The sequence below is a fragment of the Mirounga angustirostris genome, unplaced genomic scaffold (assembly GCF_029215605.1).
Source record: "Mirounga angustirostris isolate CCGP_5_RB_7025 unplaced genomic scaffold, mMirAng1.0.hap1 SCAF_5, whole genome shotgun sequence".
NCBI lineage: Eukaryota > Metazoa > Chordata > Mammalia > Carnivora > Phocidae > Mirounga > Mirounga angustirostris.
This window is the reverse complement of record NW_026991713.1, coordinates 51,402,982-51,422,022: the sequence shown is the minus strand read 5'-3', so window position 1 is coordinate 51,422,022 and position 19,041 is coordinate 51,402,982. Positions and strand designations below refer to the sequence as shown.

Here is a 19,041-nt window from a genome sequence, read left to right as displayed (position 1 = left end):
CCCTGAGATCAAGAGTCACATGCTCCACCAGCAGAGCCAGCCAGGTGTCCCTTGGTCTTAGTATAATACATTTGTTTCACGTTTAGTTTACAACACATTTAGCAGTATATTTTTTCATTTGAGTCCTACAACAACCTTGTGAGACAGATAGGACAAATAGTATCTGAGTTTTAAAACTTAATGCCATGCTATACAATGTGATGTTAAATGAAATCTTTTTCCAAGGACCTTGACTGGGGCTGTCATCTCACTATCTTGGTAGGCTTTGTCATTTTTTGTTTTTTTTTGTTTTTAAGATTTTATTTATTTAGTTGAGAGAGAGAAAGAGCTCGAACAAGGGGAAGAGGCAGAGGGAGAGGGAGAAGCAGCCTCCCTGCTAAGCAGCCTGATGTGGGGCTCGATCCCAGGACCCCAGGACTATGACAAGAGCCAAAGGCATACACTCAACTGACTGAGCCACCCAGCTGCCCCAGCTTTGGTGGTGTTATAATGCAGTACAATCTGTACTTGTTCTAGAGTTTATGTCCTCAGAATCTTCCTTTCTTTCTTGCCTTTTTCCCAAATGAAGGATACTCTCAACTTTATTTTTCTAACAGCATTATTGAGCTATAATTCACATACTGTTTAATTCACCCATTTTTAAGTGTATAATTCAATGATTTTTAGTGCATTCACAGAGTTGTGTAGCCATCACCACTCATTGTAGAATATTTTTGTCACCCCAAAAAGAAATCCTGTACCCATAAGCAGTCACTCCCCATTTCCCCCATAACCTCCTAGCCCCAGGCAACCACAAATATGCTTTCTATCTATATAGATTTGCCTATTCTAGACTTTTCACATAGGTGAAATTATACGTGGGACACCTGGGTGGCTCAGTTGGTTGAGCAACTGCCTTCGGCTCAGGTCCTGATCCAGTCCTGGGATCGAGCCCCGCATCAGGTTCCCTGCTCCTCCCTCTCCCCCTACCTGCTGCTCCCCCTGCTTGTGCTCTCTCTCTCCCTCTGTCAAATAAATAAATAAAATCTTTTTTAAAAATGAAATTACTGGGCGCCTGGGTGTCTCAGTTGGTTGAGCGACTGCCTTCAGCTCAGGTCATGATCCCAGGGTCCTGGGATCGAGTCCCGCATGGGGCTCCCTGCTCTGCGGGGAGCCTGCTTCTCTCTCTCCCACTCCCCCTGCTTGTGTTCCCTCTCTCGCTGTGTCTCTCTCTGTCAAATAAATAAAAAATAAATAAATAAAATAAATGAAATTACTTTTTTTTTTTTACTAAATCACTTAATATAGTTATTCTGGGTCAGAATATTGATCATCTAGTTAAGTATTCTCTTCCCCTGAAAGTAACCCTAAGAAATATTTTGTGGATGAATATAATTTGCTCTTTTTTCATGATTTGTAGATCCTTCTTTCCTCTGCTAGAAGCAGAGAATAAATGGTCTCCCTTGAATATCATGCCTCCAGTTTCTATATATCATTTGAGGCTTTTGAATTTTATATACACTTAGTAATGGCTTCATGTTCCCTGGGCTCATAATGCTCCTTGGCTTTAATGCTTGTGACAGTTTATGTGTATCTGCCTCACACGTAATCTTCCCTTCTTGCAAAAACATGTATGAAGCATTTCATCATTCCTGTTCTGCTAGTGCTTTAAGAAGAAAGAAGAATGACACTTTTTTTTTGCCTGTCACCTTTATGTTAAATCCATAAATTGATGGGGTTTTTTAGGTGTTCACATATCCAGCTTGTAAGACTATGCTTTTCTCTTTCCATTAAGAAGCCTTTTCATTTTTACTAAATAATTTCTAGAAAACTCTTTAAGTGTTGACTCTGTTTACTTTTGTGGTATTGTTACTAACAGCTCTCGTATTCTCTTGCTCTTGTTATCTACCACAGTCACTGCTCCATAAAGCTTTTATTTCTTTTACCTATTGTTTTTGGGGTTTTTTTTGTTTGTTTTTGTTTTTTTAAGATTTTATTTATTTAGTTGACAGAGAGTGATAGCGAGAGCAGGAACGCAAGCAGGGGGAGTGGGAGAGGAAGAAGCAAGCCTCCTGCCGAGCGGGGCCTGATGCGGGGCTCGATCCCAGGACCCTGGGATCATGACCTGGGCTGAAGGCAAATGCTTAACGACTGAGCCACCCAGGCGCCCCGATTTCTTTTACCTATTAACTTGTAGTTTAAGAAGTCATGAGAAAATAGTTTTTTGCTTTATTTTTTGGTTTTGGGGTTTGGTTTTTTTTTTTTTAATAGTTTTTAGTGTAGATCACTGTTGATAAACTTTTTCAGTTAGTAAATATTTTAGACTCTGTGGGCCACATAGGTCTCTTCTTTGTTTTTACAACCTTTGAAAATATAAATGTCATTCTCAGCAAAAACAAGTTTAATTTGTTGACCCTTAATGAAACCAAAAGCCCTCCAGTTTATTTACTATGTCATCCTGCTTCTTCAGAGATCATAATCTACTATGAATAATAAAAATTAATTCTGGTGATATAAAGCGTAATGCTATTTAGCTTATTCATGTGATTATAGATGCGCTTTTATTCCTTAATATAATTTTAATGCCTTAGATTTCCAAACTCTTAACTTAATAAGTAGTAATTAATGGTTTGTGCCCTGGATAAGTGTTGGGGTCACAATAATGCTTTCAGTAATAAAAAGTAAATTGGCAAGACTCAGCCCAAGAGGGAAAAAAATGAATTGGCTTTCATAATATAACAAGATTGTTAATAAATTTGTTTGAACAGTAGTAACAGCAGTATAATTAGTGATAAACAAGAGAAAACCTTTTTAAAAAACCAAATCATTCCTGGGCGCCTGGGTGGCTCAGTTGGTTAAGCGACTGCCTTCGGCTCAGGTCATGATCCTGGAGTCCCAGGATCGAGTCCTGCATCGGGCTCCCTGCTCAGCGGGGAGTCTGCTTCTCCCTCTGACCCTCCCCCCTCTCATGTGCTCTCTCTCATCCTCTCTCTCTCAAATAAATAAATAAAATCTTTAAAAAAAAAAAACAAAAAACCAAATCATTCCTTAGATAAACTAATGAGAATATTATTATTTTTTAGAGAATTAGTTAAAGATGATTATAATGAAACTGTTCACAAAAAGACAGAAGTTGTGATCACACTGGATTTCTGCATCAGAAACATTGAAAAAACTGTGAAAGTGTGAGTAGATTACTTCCTTACTAATAGTGGTTAATATTAAATATTGTCCCATTTCTCTTTAATTATTTAGTTATCCTTGGCATAATACAATATGCTATGCAAATGTTTGTATTAAGATACAACCGTAGATTAAGTTAATTCCTCACAAAGACAAAATTTAGTCGTCTCAGTAAGAAATGAACATTTGGTGGCATTTTCTCCTACCCTTTGCAAAGGAAAAGGTAATCTGACATAAAAACATCTCATTTTTTAACCTTGCAAATTAGACACTCTGAATAGGAAAATATAAAAACTGCAGTCAACAAAGGAAGTAGGAAGGGGTATTCTAGAACTGTATTTTGGTAGTATTTATAGACTTTGGGGATTACTTTTAGTTTATTATTACTTATTAATTAATCTTATCCCTGAGACTGTTTTTTGAAACAGAATGATATTTTAGATTTCCCTATTCCTAGGCTGTATTATTTATACTGCAGAGGAAATACAGTAAATGAAATCAGTATGTACTATTGACCACCATTCTGCAATCTAGTATTTTGATTATTATCCTGGCATAAGACTGTTGGAAATTGTCTTTTTTATTTTATCTCATATAAAAATTTGTTAGTAGAAGTATATAAAATTCCTTCTTCACAGAGACAGCAAGTTTTCTTGGAATCTGTTGCTTGTAGGCTTTGCATTCAGTATTTTATTCTTAAATAGTTATGATAATAAAAATTCAGATATAATTTATAAAAACATCTTTTAAAATCTGTATATTCATTATGCTCATTTAATTTTTCCATACTTGTTTTTCATACAGATATGAAAAGCTGATGAAGATCAACCTAGAAGCAGCAGAGTTAGGTGAAATTTCAGACATACACACCAAATTGTTGAGAGTAAGTATTTACAAAATGATGACAGTCATTGGGACCATGCTCATGGTTCTCCTATTTGACTTTCATAACAACTCTATGAGATATAGACTGTTAACCATATTTTACAGGTAAAGAAACAAGGTTAATTGAATGAAAGGATTTTGTATGTTTTTTAAGAAAGGATATTTAATGTAAGAAATGTTTTATAGGGGCACCTGGGTGGCTTAGTAGTTAAGCGGCTGACTTCGGCTCAGGTCATGATCCCAGAGTCCTGGGATTGAGTCCCACATCGGGCTCCCTGCTCGGCGGGAAGCCTGCTTCTCCCTCTCCCCCTGCTTGTGTTCCTGCTCTCACTGTCTCTGTCAAATAAATAAATAAAATCTTAAAAAAAAAAAAAAAAATCTTTAAAAAAGAAATGTTTTATAAAATGTATTAATACTAGTTAATCTCATATTTTATTATCATATAATACTCTTTATGGAAAAATCTAACCAAGAAACTGTCCTTGCCTTTAAAAATAAAAATAATTTTTCTGACTTTGAACTGACGTAATCCACAAAAGCAGTACGATTAAGACTTTAGACTCCTTTGGCAATGTATCATTTCTGTATTTTGCTAATCTGAATCTCAACCCATTGGTTTTATTTAGCTTTCCAGTTCTCAGGGAACAATAGAAACCAGTCTTCAGGATATCGAAGGCAAATTATCTCCAGGTGGTCTGCTGGCAGATACATGGGCCCATCAAGAAGGCACTCATCCAAAAGATAGACAGTAGGTTATATAATTTTACTGGTAGCTTCCACTCTTATTATTAAATGTCCTTTTTCACATTGACTCAGTTAATTTATTTGGATTTTTTTCCCCTACGTAGTGTAGAAAAGCTACAAGTCCTGCTAAATTGCATCACAGAGATTTACTATCAGTTCAAAAAAGACAAAGCAGAGCGAAGTAAGTAAAGTTTGCCATTTGTTAATCTAATGAATCAGCTCTACTAGTTGTAATTCAGTTGAATTAATTTGGTATATTTATAAGGGTGGCTCCTTATTTATTTCATAGACTTGATTCTGTTGGGAAAGAGATTGAATATACTAAAAATTATTCTTAAAACCGACTTTTTGAATATTTTAAATTAAGGGTCCTGAACTCTAAAATCTCTAGAGACCAGTCATGTAACAGAAAGGAATGAAATTGGCCAGTGGAGACTGAGGACGATAGGAGAGGAAATACCCATTTGAAGGGGAGAGTCACTACTCAGATTCACCAAAGTCATTGCCCAAAAATCTTCCTATTCTCAAGAGAAGCTAAAAATACAGATTTTATTAGAAATATCTTGTGGACACATAGCTCAGTCAGTGGAGCATACGACTCTTGATCTTGGGGTCATGGGTTGAGCCCCACATTGGGTGTAGAGAGTACTTAAATAAGTAAATAAGTCTTCAAAAGAAAGAAAGAAATATCCTGATTTTTAAATGTTGGCAGTTAATTTTTTTTATGTTAACACTGTACAGATCAATTAAAAGCATTTGTGAGCTGTATCTCTAACCCATGGGTCATGAGTTTATGTCATCTACTCTAAACTCTTAGTGTTTTTGAAGTCATAATCTCGAAAGAAAAAGAAGTGTGCATGATTTTGTGATTCTACATTTACAGAAGTAATATTTCTTATTTTTAGGATTAGCTTATAATGAAGAACAGATCCACAAATTTGATAAGTAAGTGTCCTTATTGTGTTTAACAGTTATTTTTGGTTATGTTATTAATATAATTCCTCTTAAAGTTGAAATTAATTATAATAAAAAATACATTTTAATCTTGGCTTTACAGAATTGTTACTGCGTGTGCACATATTTGAGGCCCGCTTGTCTGGTCCCTGGTTGAGAGGTTGAGGAGAAGGGAGAATGAGGGGGCATCTTCTATGTCATGTGCTTTGATTGCAGAAGGATAGATAATAGAGAACATAGGCAAGGACAGATTTAACCTCTTTCTTAACCTTAACTTCATTAAATAAATATGTTCTGACCATTCTCCATTATGAACCTTCTCTTTCACTTCTTGCTGCTGTAATGTGTATCTTAGAAACCTTTGGCTTTCTACTATACATATTCTAAAGCCAGAACAGTCATTATTAAGAAACATAAATTTTGGGTGCCTGGGTGGCTCAGTCGGTTAAGCGACTGCCTTCGGCTCAGGTCATCATCCTGGAGTCCCGGGATCGAGTCCCGCATCGGGCTCCCTGCTCGGCAGGGAGCCTGCTTCTCCCTCTGACCCTCCCCCCTCTCATGTGCTCTATCTCTCTCATTCTCTCTGTCTCAAATAAATAAATAAAATCTTTAAAAAAAAAAAAGAAAGAAACATAAATTTTATGTATTTGAAAAGTTTTTAATGTTGGAAATAGAAACCATCACATTGGTTTAAGACTGTGATTATTTCTAAATTATAGGCAAAAACTGTATTACCATGCAACAAAAGCTATGACCCACTTTACAGATGAATGTGTTAAAAAATATGAGGCATTTTTGGATAAGTCAGAAGAATGGATGAGGTAAGTAACCTTAGTGGTTGACTGTACAATGTACAATTCAGTGTACATTGTATATTGTAAATAAGATTACTATTTCATTAGACTGCTTATTAATTGATTCTTTTTGGTTTTCAGAAAGATGCTTCATCTTAGGAAACAGTTATTATCCTTAACTAATCAGTGTTTTGATATTGAAGAAGAAGTATCAAAGTATCAAGACTATACAAATGAGGTATAACTATCAGAAGTATCTAGAAAAAAATCTTTTTCCTGTTTGGAAAAAAATACATTTCTTCTCAGTTTATATTTGAAATGATTGAAAAGAGAGAAGTGGGACATAATACACCTTATATTCAGTTCTGTTTGCCCATTTGTAATATGTGTTTTAAGCCAACTTTTCAGAACTTAGGTGTTTTACAATTAAAAGCATCTGATAAAATAAAAAATTTAATTTTTTAAAAAAAGCATCTGATAGACCATTCTTTAATCATCTATAAAAAGAGGATTTTTTATTTTATTTTTTTAAGATTTTATTTATTTATTTGACAGAGAGAGAGAGAGAGTGAGAGCAGGAACACAAGCAGAGGGAGTGGGAGAGGGAGAAGCAGGCTTCCCGCCGAGCAGGGAGCCCGATGCGGGGCTCGATCCCAGGATCCTGGGATCATGACCTGAGCCGAAGGCAGATGCTTAACGACTGAGCCACCCAGGTGCCCCAAAAGAGGATTTTTTTAAAGTGTTGATTTAGGGGCACCCGGGTGGCTTAGTCGTTAAGCGTCTGCCTTCGATCCCTGGGATCGAGCCCCGCATCAGGCTCCCTGCTCAGCGGGAAGCATGCCTCTCCCTCTCCCACTCCCCCTGCTTGTGTTCCCTCTCTCGCTGTGTCTCTCTCTGTCAAATAAATAAAATCTTTAAAATAAAAAAATATCTTACCAGGGTTTCTCAACACCCTTGGGAGAAAAGCCAGAGCCCTTTTTAAAAAAAATAAAAAAGTGTTGATTTAAGTACTATATCATTCACAGTTTTGAAATTAAAATTTAAAGCTATAAAGGGCTTATAAAATGTGTAACATTTGGGGCACCTGGGTAGCTCAGTTGGTTAAGCGTCTGCCTTCGGCTCAGGTCATGATCCCAGGGTCTTGGGATTGAGCCTCACATTGGGCTCCCTGCTCAGCGGGGAGTCTGCTTCTCCCTCTCCCTTTGCCTCTGCCTGTCACTCCCCCTGCTTGTGCTCACTTTCTCTCTGTCAAATAAATAAATGAAATCTTTAAAAAAACAAAGTGTAGGGGCGCCTGGGTGGCTCAGTTGGTTGGGCGACTGCCTTCGGCTCAGGTCATGATCCTGGAGTCCTGGGATCGAGTCCCACATCAGGCTCCCTGCTCGGCGAGGAGCCTGCTTCTCCCTCTAACCCTCCCCCCTCTCATGTACTCTCTATCTCTCTCATTCTCGCTCTCTCAAATAAATAAATAAATCTTTTAAAAAAAATAAAAAATAAAAAAATAAAAAAACAAAGTGTAACATTTAATGTAAGATCTGTAGTTTGTACTTTGTTCAGTGATTGATGTAGGTTTTTTTGATGTTTCAGTTACAAGAAACTTTGCCCCAGAAAATGTTGGCAGCCTCCAGTGGAATCAAACATACCATGACCCCAATTTATCCATGTTCTAACACATTAGTGGAAATGACTCTTGGGTAAGAAATTTATTATTTGGGGGCGCCTGGGTGGCTCAGTCGTTAAGCGTCTGCCTTCGGCTCAGGTCGTGATCCCAGGGTCCTGGGATCGAGCCCCGCATCGGGCTCCCTGCTCTGCAGGAGGCCTGCTTCTCCCTCTCCCTCTCCCACTCCCCCTGCTTGTGTTCCGTCTCTCGCTGTGTCTCTCTCTGTCAAATAAATAAAATCTTTAAAAAAAAATTTTTTTTAATTAAAAAAAAAAGAAATTTATTATTTGGTAACTATGATGTTTCCATTCATTTTTATTTCAGTTTGTGATCTTGCTCTTTTATTTTGAAATTTGGGGTATTTGGTGTGAATACATTTGCAAATGTTATTTAATGGCTTAGTCTAATCTAGAGAACTAAAACGTAATAGAATTCTAAAACATTTCCATACTTTTTTGAGCAGAGACATTGATACTTGTTTTGTTTGTATAGTATGAAGAAATTAAAGGAAGAAATGGAAGGGGTGGTTAAAGAACTTGCTGAAAATAATCATATCTTAGAAAGGTAAGTAACACAAATATTATTCTGCCCTGTGATTTTTTTTATGCAAGGGAATACATATAGATCTATATTTGTACCTGTCTGTCTTCCTGTATTAGTAGGTTAAAGTAATGGGGAAAGGATATAAAGTCAGAACCCTTTTGTTTTGTGATTTCCATGGTGCCTTTTATTTTTATTTTTATTTTTATTTTTTAAGATTTTATTTATTTATTTGAGACAGAGAGAATGAGATACAGAGAGCATGAGAGGGAGGAGGGTCAGAGAGAGAAGCAGACTCCCTGCCGAGCAGGGAGCCCGATGCGGGACTCGATCCCGGGACTCCAGGATCATGACCTGAGCCGAAGGCAGTCACTTAACCAACTGAGCCACCCAGGCGCCCCGCCATGGTGCCTTTTAATGTGTTTGGGGTTGCTTGGATAAAGACAAGTCAGCTGTGATCGATTCCATTTTATAGTAGCACTGGTTAATAGAATTATTTGCTTATTTGAATCAGTTTGTGAAAATGAAAATCTTTTGCACATTATTTCTCATACATCTCATTAGAATCGTAATTTATTGGGGTGCCTGGGTGGCTCAGTCGGTTAAACGTATGACTCGATTTTGGCTCAGGTCATGATCTCAGGTTCAGGAGATGGAGCCCTGCCTTAGGCTCCGTGCTCAGTGGGGAATCTGCTTGAGGATTTTTCTCCCTCTCCCTCTTCCCCTCCCCATGCTTGTTTGCTCTCTCTAAATAAATAAATAAATAAATATTTGAGAGTGTACATGCACAAGTTGGGGGTGGGGGGCAAAAGGAGAGGGAGAGAGAGAATCTCAAGCAGATGCCTCACTGAGCTCAGAGCCTGAGGCTGGGCTCAGTCTCCCAAACCTGAGATCATGACCTGAGCCAAAATCAAGAGTCCGAGGCTTAACCGACTAAGGCACCCAGGTGCCCCGAATGTTATCATTTTTAATGTTTGCTGATTTGTTTAGTAAAAACGGGTATCTTATTTTAATTTGCATTTCTTTGGTTAATAGTAATATGAAGCATCTTTTTATGTTTATTCAAATTTGTGTGTGTGTGTGTGTAAATTGCCTTTTGATTTTAAAATCTTTTTTTCTGTTGGTTTATAGCAATTACATAGTAATTATCTAACTTTTTTATAGTACCCAATTTAGTTTCTTCACAACTTGAGCTAAATATCAGCAAAAAGAGACTATTAAGATATGCTTTAACAAACTTATATTGAATCTCTTCTGCCTTGTGACATAAAATCCTCACTTCTTAAACCATGTTGCATAAGTCACTTTCCCCTGTTTTATCTGCAAATTTATTTGACAATATATGGGTGATACAACATGGCATAATCATAGCTTAAATGTTAAATGACGGCTTAAGGATTTGTGCCAGAACTAATGAGCACTGTCTCCATGTGGCTGTCTTATTATCACTTCATTTCTTTTGTATCTAAAATCACGTCATATCACCCTTCCCAACTCAGTTTCCCCTCCAATTTCCTCATTCTCTTCAGTGGAACCACCTTTTTCCTGCTCCCTTGAACATAGGTTATTTTATATATTAACTCTCTTTTTTACTGCCTTTCATCGAGTTTGGTAATCTTCCTTCAGAATGTTTCCATATTCCCCCTCTTGGCCTCATCAGACCTCCTTCCTCCTCACATGGGAGCTGTGGTGATAACCTACCACCTATCTTCCTAAGCCTAGGCTTTTCCCATCTGTCATGGCTATTAAGCCCAAACAATCTTCTCAAACACTGATCTACTGGCGTACTCCTTTGGCTCAAAAATTTCTAAACTCCTGTTACCTAAAAGGTCAAGTCTAAATTCACACTTGAATTCAAAGAGTAGAATACTCTGGCCCAGCCCATTCACTCAACTTCCTACTAGTCCCCAAAATAACATTCGGTTCTAGCAAGGTTGCATTCCTTACTGTCCGTTGAGTATGTCAAACTCCCAACTCCTTATCTTTGCTTTTCTAAATCCCACCCCACCAAGAAGAAGTTATCCAGTTTTTCCTTACTTTCTAGATCACATCCCTCACCCTTTTCTCTTAAGAAGTCCTCCCAAGGGGCGCCTGGGTGGCTCAGATGGTTAAGCGTCTGCCTCCGGCTCAGGTCAGGATCCCAGGGTCCTGGGATCGAGCCCTGCGTCGGGCTCCCTGCTCAGCGGGCAGCCTGCTTCTCCTTCTCCCTCTGCTGTTCCCCCCCGCTTGTGCTGTCCGGCACACACGCGCACTCTCTCTCTCTCTCTTTCTCTCTCTCTCTCTGTCAAATAAATAAATAAAAATCTTTGGGAAAAAAAAAAAGGAAGACCTCCCAAGCCACCGATTGGTATTTTTTTCACGTATTTATAATAATATCACTGTGTTTCAGTAAGAAATAGAGCAAATCATAGTTGCTTTAACTCTTTAACAGCTTGTTCATCTGAAAAGTCTCCTGTATTCTTCTTTAAAATATTGGGGGCCAAATAAATGAATCATCTGAGATTTCCTTTTTTCTTTTGTGTTTTAGGTTTGGCTCTTTAACCATGGATGGCGGCCTTCGCAATGTTGACTGTCTTTAGCTTTCTGGGAAGTTTGAGAACAGTTTTAATTTGCACAAGAAAATAATGTTGGGGCATTAAATGAATGCCTCTATAAGTGGTCTCTTATTTCTACAATTCAGTATTTGGTGTGGTCATGTAAATATGTACAATATTGTAAATACATTAAAAAATATATAAATTTTTGGCTGCTGTTAAGATGTAATTTTACCTTTTAACATTTATAATTAAATGAGGACATTTGACCTCAGTGAGCACTAGAAGAAAGCCATGACCTATGATATGTTGAAATACTAATCCTCTACTCTTCTGAGTGAGGCTGAGTTCTACATCTCTGACTGCCTACTGGAAACATTTTTTAAATGGAACCAAAATTGTCATCCTTACAAATCAGAAAAGACTAATAGTTGACATGTTTATAAGTGATAGAATGGAGAAGTGGCTTCTTTGGGTAAGGAGCTGAACCAAACCACTGTTTTACTAGGATCACAATTTTGGGGGAAGGATAAAGTGACATTTCATTTTACAAGGTGCCCAGAACCCAGTTATCATCATATGTGTTTAATTTCAGATAAATTATTGAGCAGAATTTTTAAAGTGATGTAATTATTAAAAACTGTTCGTTTTATTTTGGCCATAAGTGTACAACTGTCTTAAAAATTTTAGGATTATTTCCACTGTTTCAAGCTGTATATTTTTTGTTTAATTTAATTCCACTTATTCCATCATGAAAAAATATCAATAAATTTCTCAGTTTTAATGTAAAAGTTTGTATTTTTCTGTGTACAACAGTTTGAGAAACAAAAGTCTTTTGAAAGAAATAATATCTGTGGTGATTGCAAATCATTCTCAGACTACTGGATATAAGGACAGTTTTGTTTCTCTTCTAAATCTGATTCTAATTTAGTATAAGTTCTCCAATTAATTTATGCTATCTGGGGGACGCCTGACTGAGCCACCCAGGCACCCCTGGGCATTCTTGCTTTTAATATTTTACCTTCAAAAATACAATCCTGGGGCGCCTGAGTGGCTCACTTGTTAAGTGTCTGCCTTCGGCTCAGCTCATGATCCCAGGGTCCTGGGATCAAGCCCCGCATCGGGCTCCCTGCTCCGTGGGAAGCCTGCTTCTCTCTCTCCCACTCCCCCTGCTTGTGTTCCCTCTCTCGCTGTGTCTCTCTCTGTCAAATAAATTAAAAAAACAAAAACAAAAATACAGTCCTCATTCAGAACATTTTAAGTTAATGAATACATGGTGATACTAGTCTGCTGATCTAATAACCTGGTAAGTTACATCTACAGTTTAGTAGCCTTTTTTTCATTACTGAGATATATTTTCAAAAGGTAGGGATTAATGATATAAAAATAGTATACAGTTAGTGGATTTAACTCTTTACATAAGCTATAGTTCTAACAAGAAATAAAAAATGAAATAAGTGAACATAAAGCATATGGGAAAAAGGATATTTTTGAGTAAATAAAAAAGGAATTAGAGGTTAGGGAAGAAATGTGAAAAATAATCCCATAACATCTTCTGAAGTTCCAGGTTCTATTATTTTGGAAATTACCAAATACTATATAATTGGCTTTTAGACCTAATTACATTATGTCAAGCAGGATGCCTCTATTCTTAGATATAAAAGATCTTAAAATATTTATTTCAAAAAATATTTATCAATAAATTATCCAGAAAGGAATTATAATAATCTTGGATTTATCTTGCTTTCCTGTTACTTTTTTTAAGCAATAATTTCTGTGGTGTTCTGTGCTAAAAATAAGAGGTAAGTTGTTTGGAATTAAGAAAGGCACTATCAGTAGGAATAAGCAATCTCAACTGATATATCAAAAATTTATTCTCCCTTCAGAATCATAGTTACAACCAGGATTAGTCTGCTATTTCTGATTTCACCCCACTCAGAAATGCCTATTATACATTGTGCTTTGTCTTTCAGAAGTGCTGTAGGAAATTTACTCAAATGTTTAAAACTCAAGTGCTGAAAATATAAAGTGTTGAAAATATAAAGGAGTTGTAACGCTGTTGTTTTAGCTGGATCCATCATCCACATCCCATTTTTTTTAAAGATTTTATTTATTTGAGAGTGAGTGAGAGAGAGCATGAGCCGGGGGGAGGAGCAGAAGGAGAGGGAGAAGCAGACTCCCCACTGAGCTGGGACCCCGATTTGGGACTAGATCCCAGGGTCCTGGGATCATGACCTGAGCCAAGATGCTTAACTGACTGAGCCACCCAGGTGCCCCCACATCCCATTTTTAAGAGGACTAAAGTTGGGGCTCCTGGCTGGCCCAGAGAGCATGCAACTCTTGATCTCGGGGTCATGAGTTTGAGCCCTACATTGGGGGTAGAGATTACTTAAAACAAAACAAAACAAAAAAAAGACCAAAGTATCTTCAAAAGCCTTACACTTGTTTTATTTGGACTTCCTCCCCAGTTGTCACTTACAGGAAGACTCAACGTCCAAATCCTAAGGAATACCAAAAATGGAATAGAAAACAAAGACACCGACGTGGAAATAAAAACTGGTAATAATATCGTTTGTGTTTTTTAGCATACAGATCACCAAAAATTTAGTGTGTATAAAAGCACAACCCAAATATTACATCAGGATGTTTAGGGACTAAGCAAGCTATCATAAGTTTGACATAAACAGAATGTGCAAAGACTAGTGGTTAAACATAGCTTCAGGTGAGAACCTCAGTCCCAGTTGCTTAGTAGAGAGCTAGACATTAGTGTCTGCTGAAATAATACACAATAATATTAAAGGTCTAGAAAAATATTCAACAAAGGGTCAAATTCCAAAACAGGACCCTAGAAAAAATCTTGTTCTTTTACACATTTCTTGGCTTATAAGAATCAAATTTTTTTTTCTGGAATAAATTCCTGCCAGAGTTTAAAATACATAATCATGTTTTCACTGGAAAAATTTTTGGTCTGTACAGAGTAAAACATTTTTAATTTGTACAAAACAAATGCGATCCAGGCTATGGCTTTGGGAGGTAGCTCGTTAATCACCCAAGTCCTACCAATTGCACTGAAATTCTGCTGGATGCTGAACTTTAGTGGATACTGATTACTTCGCTCCTCTGTGAAAGTAATTGTGTTTTTCTGAAGCGGTGGGGTGGGGGGGTCTATGCTTAAAAATTATCAAGTGTTATAATAGGTTAGACTTTCTGAAGCTTAAAACTCTTTCTTTAGAAAGAACATCTATTAATACCAGTTTCTAGTTATGAGGGCTAAGGTCTAAAGGACAAACCAAAGGAATGACAGGGGAAGGGGATTTAGGGCTAACAGGTGGTCCCCAGACATATTGGCTGGAAGAGAGTTCACAGCTAAAGTGTCATATGTGGGTGTTACTGTGTTTTCCTCATCCATATACTCTATAGGGAATCATTCTGGAACATTCATAGTTCTGGCTATGGCCATAAAAAGTGACTTCAACAAGACCTTCAGAAGAATAGCTCGTCTCTTTTACTGGTTCCCCAAATCACTGACCTGCTCAAAGAATCGGAAATCCAAATTGGTCTGGAGCCAAGGTAGAGGTAAGTTATCTCAAGCTAATGCTTCATTTCAAATGTTTTTTGTTTTTGTTTTGTTTTGATTTCTGTTACTAAAATGGAGCCTCCCTCAAGTACAGAGAAAAAATAAAGCTCTTAGGGGTGCCTGGGTGGCTCAGTCGTTAAGCATCTGCCTTCGGCTCAGGTCATGATCCCAGGGTCTTGGGATCGAGCCCCGCATCAGGCTCCCTGCTCCTCAGGAAGCCTGTTTCTCCCTCTCTCACTCTCTCTGCTTTAATAATAATAAAGCTCTTAAGGCATTATTTAACATGATTGAGTAAAAACTGAGAGAAAATGAAAGCAATTTGAAGGTGAGGTATTAAAAGCCATGAACATTTCTGTAATTCCAACTTTATGCTTCATAGGCATTTAGGTTCAGAGAAGTTTTCTAGAGAAAGTTGGAGAATCCTTAGCTTTAAAAAAAAATAACAAAATAGCTTTTATTTTCAATGAACCTTAATTTGCTTATACAATTAAAATACCTCAGAACACACAGAAAAGAATAAATTAATGACAGTATGTTTCTCCTTTTCCTAGAAAACTAAAAAGGTCAATGGACCTTATATGTCTTAGGTTGGGGGTCAGTTTATGCAGTATATTTTAGTCTGGGTTGTTTTTTTGTTTTTGTTTTTTGCTCTTTTTGGGGGGGTGGGGGGTTCAGTCAGGTTTTGATGTGAGATTTTAAAGTACCTTAAATACACTACTACATAAAGCTCTGTATTTTCTACCCAGTCCTGCCGATGGGAGTGTAGAAGGGTCAGAGGAGAGGGGAATGAAGGGAGTAAATGGGCTCTCCAGGTCTGGTTTCTGGAGCGCCTGCTGCGGAGCTGGCCTTCACCTTCACGCTCTGCAGGCAGGAGGAGGGTTGGGCACAGCCCTGGAGCAAGGTGAGCAAGTTCTCTGTGTAATGCTTCAGGCTGCAGCAGGATTAAAATTACAGTCCTGTGTTCTTTGACACCCATATAGGTCTGCGTCTTATATAAGCACTTAACGTTTTCCCCTTGTCTGGTAGATTTTCAAACATCATCTGAGGATATGATACATGATCCAAAATCAGATCCTCTTTTTTTTCTTCCCAAGTAAATTCTAGGTCCAGTGTCGGGCTTGAACTCACAACCCCTAAATCAAGAGTCACATGCTCTACCAAATGAACCAGCCAGGGGCCCCCAGATCTTCTTTTAATTAAAACAGAAATGACTGTGATCTATAATCACTAAGGAAGATATCTGATTAAGAAATCTACAAAATGTGAGGCCTAGTTATTTCAAGCATCTATTTTTCCTTTAATTAATATTTTATTTTATTCTTTTTCACTGTCAAAATATGGGGAATCTAAATCGTTTCAAGGTCCCTCTGTTGATATGTATCATCCTTCGGATATGGAATAGCATAATTTGGATGTCAGAGCCCTAAGAGAACTTAGAAAAATCATCTTCTCTAATCCCTTCATCTTATTTTATTTTTTAAATTTTCTTTATTTATTGTAAGTGATCTTTACACCAAACGGGGGGCTCAAACTCATAACCCTGAGATCAAGATTCGCATGCTCTTCCGACTGAGCCAGACAGGCACCCCTCCAATCCTTTCATTTTAAAAATGAGTAAATTGCCTCCAAATGGTTAAATAACTTAGCCTTCCAAAACTCTTACGTGGGAAGAAACAGAAGTTTTTTGTTTTTTGGGTTTTTTTTAAAGATTTATTTATTTATTTGAGAGAGCGAGAATGAGAGAGAGAGCACATGAGAGGGGGGAGGGTCAGAGGGAGAAGCAGGCTCCTCGCTGAGCAGGGAGCCCGATGCGGGACTCGAGCCCGGGACTCCAGGATCATGACCTGAGCCGAAGGCAGTCGCTCAACCAACTGAGCCACCCAGGCGCCCCGAAGAAACAGAAGTTTATCCTACATGATGACTCTTGATCCAGTGCTTTTGTTGCGGAACCACAGTGCAGTGTTCGGTACGTGCGCATCAGAGGATGTGAACCTAGAAACCCTCACGGAGTATCTCACACAGAGCCTTCATCAGTGGGTCATCTTTCCCTAGAAAGTTTGGTGATTTCTTCTTCCAAAGCAAAGCTTGCTAGTATTCTCATTAGTTTGGAGATTAATTAGTTTGGAGATGAGCCTGTTTCCAGAACTCTTTTTACTTACAATCTGATGAAATAAAGTATTTTGATGAGATAATACCCCATTCTAAGGAGATTATTTAAATATATGCCTTGCAGGGGCTCCTGGCTGGCTCAGTCAGTTGAGGGCCTACTCTTTTTTTTTTTTTTTTTTTAAAGATTTTATTTATTTATTTGACAGAGACACAGCGAGAGAGGGAACACAAGCAGGGGGAGTGGGAGAGTGAGAAGCAGGCTTCCCGCCGAGCAGGGAGCCCGATGCGGGGCTCAATCCCGGGACCCTGGGATCATGACCTGAGCCGAAGGCAGACGCTTAACAATTGAGCCACCCAGGCACCCCGGTTGAGGGCCTACTTTTGATTTTTGGCTCAGGTCATGATCTCAGGGTCCTCGGATGGAGCCCCATGTCGGGCTCCACACTCAGTGGGAAGTCTGCTTGAGGATACTCTCCCTCTCCCTCTGCCCCTCCCCCAGCTCATATGTGCGCACTCTCTCTCTCTCTCTAAAATGAATAAATAAGGGGCCCCTGGGTGCTTCAGTTGTTAAGCGTCTGCCTTTGGCTCAGGTCATGATCCCAGGGTCTGGGATCGAGTCCTGCGTCGGGCTCCCTGCTCAGCAGGAAGCCTGCTTCTCTCTCTCCCACTCCCTCCTGCTCTGCTCTATCTCTCGCTCTCAAATAAAGAAATAAAATTTATTTATTTATTTTTTAAAGATTTTATTTATTTGACAGAGACAGCGAGAGAGGGAACACAAGCCGGGGGAGTGGGAGAGGGAGAAGCAGGCTTCCTGCTGAGCAGGGAGCCCGACAAGGGACTCGATCCCAGGACCCTGGGATCATGACCTGACCTGAAGGCAGACACCCAACGGCTGAGCCACCCAGGCGCCCCAATAAATAAAATTTTAAAAAATAAAAATAAAGTGAATAAATCTTAAAAAAAAATAAATATATGCCTTACAGAATCATATCCCCTCAAAAGCAAGAACTATCTCTTATCCTGTCTCCAGTGTTTAACACAATATTTTGTATAGTGGGCAGTTAATAGCTATTTTTCTTACTGAATTGACTTAATGAAGACAGCCATATGGGACCTGAATTGTATGAATTAAGAATGAATTGACTCTTAGAAATCAGCTAGTCCCTTGCTCCAGCCTTTTGTGTAGATTGATGGATTGTGGCCACCTACAAAAGATGGCTCAACATCAGGTCACCTCTTCAGGATTAAACTCTTTCTGTCACTCATCAATATCTTACGGTCTAAAAGCGCCACAGAAATTTGTCAAGGGTTCCCTACGTACCTCCACCCCAACCAACCCCACATGAAAACTTACATGGTCTCAAGGCAGGACCAGTGACTGATATTTTAATACTAATTAAGTGCATATAACTTTAGCTCACTCTCCTTTATTTCTTCTCTATCTCCCCACCTTAGAAAGCAGTAAGTTATACCAAAGCATAAACTAGGAAGAAATACAGACAGACAGTCACAAATCTGAATTCAGTACCTATTTTAAGCACCTCATTAATCTATGGTCTTGAAGGGAAAGAATGGGGAGAGGTGTAGGAGCAAATCCACGTTCAGTGGCTTGGAGCCCTTTCTAATCAAGTTGAGAAACCTCAGCTATGTGTGAAAACCACAGAGCTCAGAAGCCTGGGCGTCCGAGGGGGAGAGCACAGGACTGTGGTGTCAGACCTTGCTTCTGCTGAGAACTCCGTGGCTCCGAGCATGCCGCTGGGATTTCTGATCTGTAAAACGTAAGGATTGGGCTTGATCTTAAAGATTCCTTCCCGCTTCGTAAATGCCGTGACCCTAAGGTACAGTAATATAGATAAAGCAGCTGCATAGTTGCTGAAGAGAGCAGAGAAAGGGGAAGGTTTCTGGAAGTCAGATAGCAAGTCACCAAGTATCTACAGAAACAGGACTGCCTCATGAATCGTCCATGTATCTGAGCGCTTACGTGAAATCCTGTTTAAGGAGCTTATGTATCAAATGCATTACATGCTCTTTTTCTAAACAAATGTGAGATCTAGACTCTCCATACATATGGATGAGCCGTAA

At 38.5% G+C, this 19,041-nt stretch overlaps 2 protein-coding genes across 5 annotated transcripts in view; both read left to right on the top strand.

Annotated features, from left to right (window-relative positions):
• TBK1 (TANK binding kinase 1) overlaps window positions 1–12,064 on the top strand; it is a 41,373-nt gene extending 29,309 nt beyond the window's left edge. For all 3 annotated transcript variants that reach the window (XM_045873044.3, XM_064590962.1, XM_045873045.3), the window contains 10 exons: window positions 3,063–3,164; window positions 3,967–4,045; window positions 4,674–4,795; window positions 4,896–4,972; window positions 5,697–5,736; window positions 6,465–6,566; window positions 6,681–6,777; window positions 8,127–8,233; window positions 8,692–8,763; window positions 11,267–12,064. In XM_045873044.3, the coding sequence (XP_045729000.1) occupies window positions 3,063–3,164; window positions 3,967–4,045; window positions 4,674–4,795; window positions 4,896–4,972; window positions 5,697–5,736; window positions 6,465–6,566; window positions 6,681–6,777; window positions 8,127–8,233; window positions 8,692–8,763; window positions 11,267–11,318 (850 nt within the window). In that variant the 3' untranslated portion in view covers window positions 11,319–12,064. The remainder of the gene's footprint in view (window positions 1–3,062; window positions 3,165–3,966; window positions 4,046–4,673; window positions 4,796–4,895; window positions 4,973–5,696; window positions 5,737–6,464; window positions 6,567–6,680; window positions 6,778–8,126; window positions 8,234–8,691; window positions 8,764–11,266) is intronic.
• Window positions 12,065–13,081: 1,017 nt separating this feature from the next.
• Window positions 13,082–19,041, top strand: part of RASSF3 (Ras association domain family member 3) — a 142,849-nt gene continuing 136,889 nt past the window's right edge. The window contains exons 1-2 of one of the 2 annotated variants that reach the window (XM_064590964.1): window positions 13,082–13,832; window positions 14,694–14,849. In XM_064590964.1, the coding sequence (XP_064447034.1) occupies window positions 14,726–14,849 (124 nt within the window). In that variant the 5' untranslated portion in view covers window positions 13,082–13,832; window positions 14,694–14,725. Of the gene's footprint in view, window positions 13,833–14,693; window positions 14,850–19,041 lie in introns of those variants that run through there. The other variant, XM_064590963.1, reaches the window with a different exon arrangement.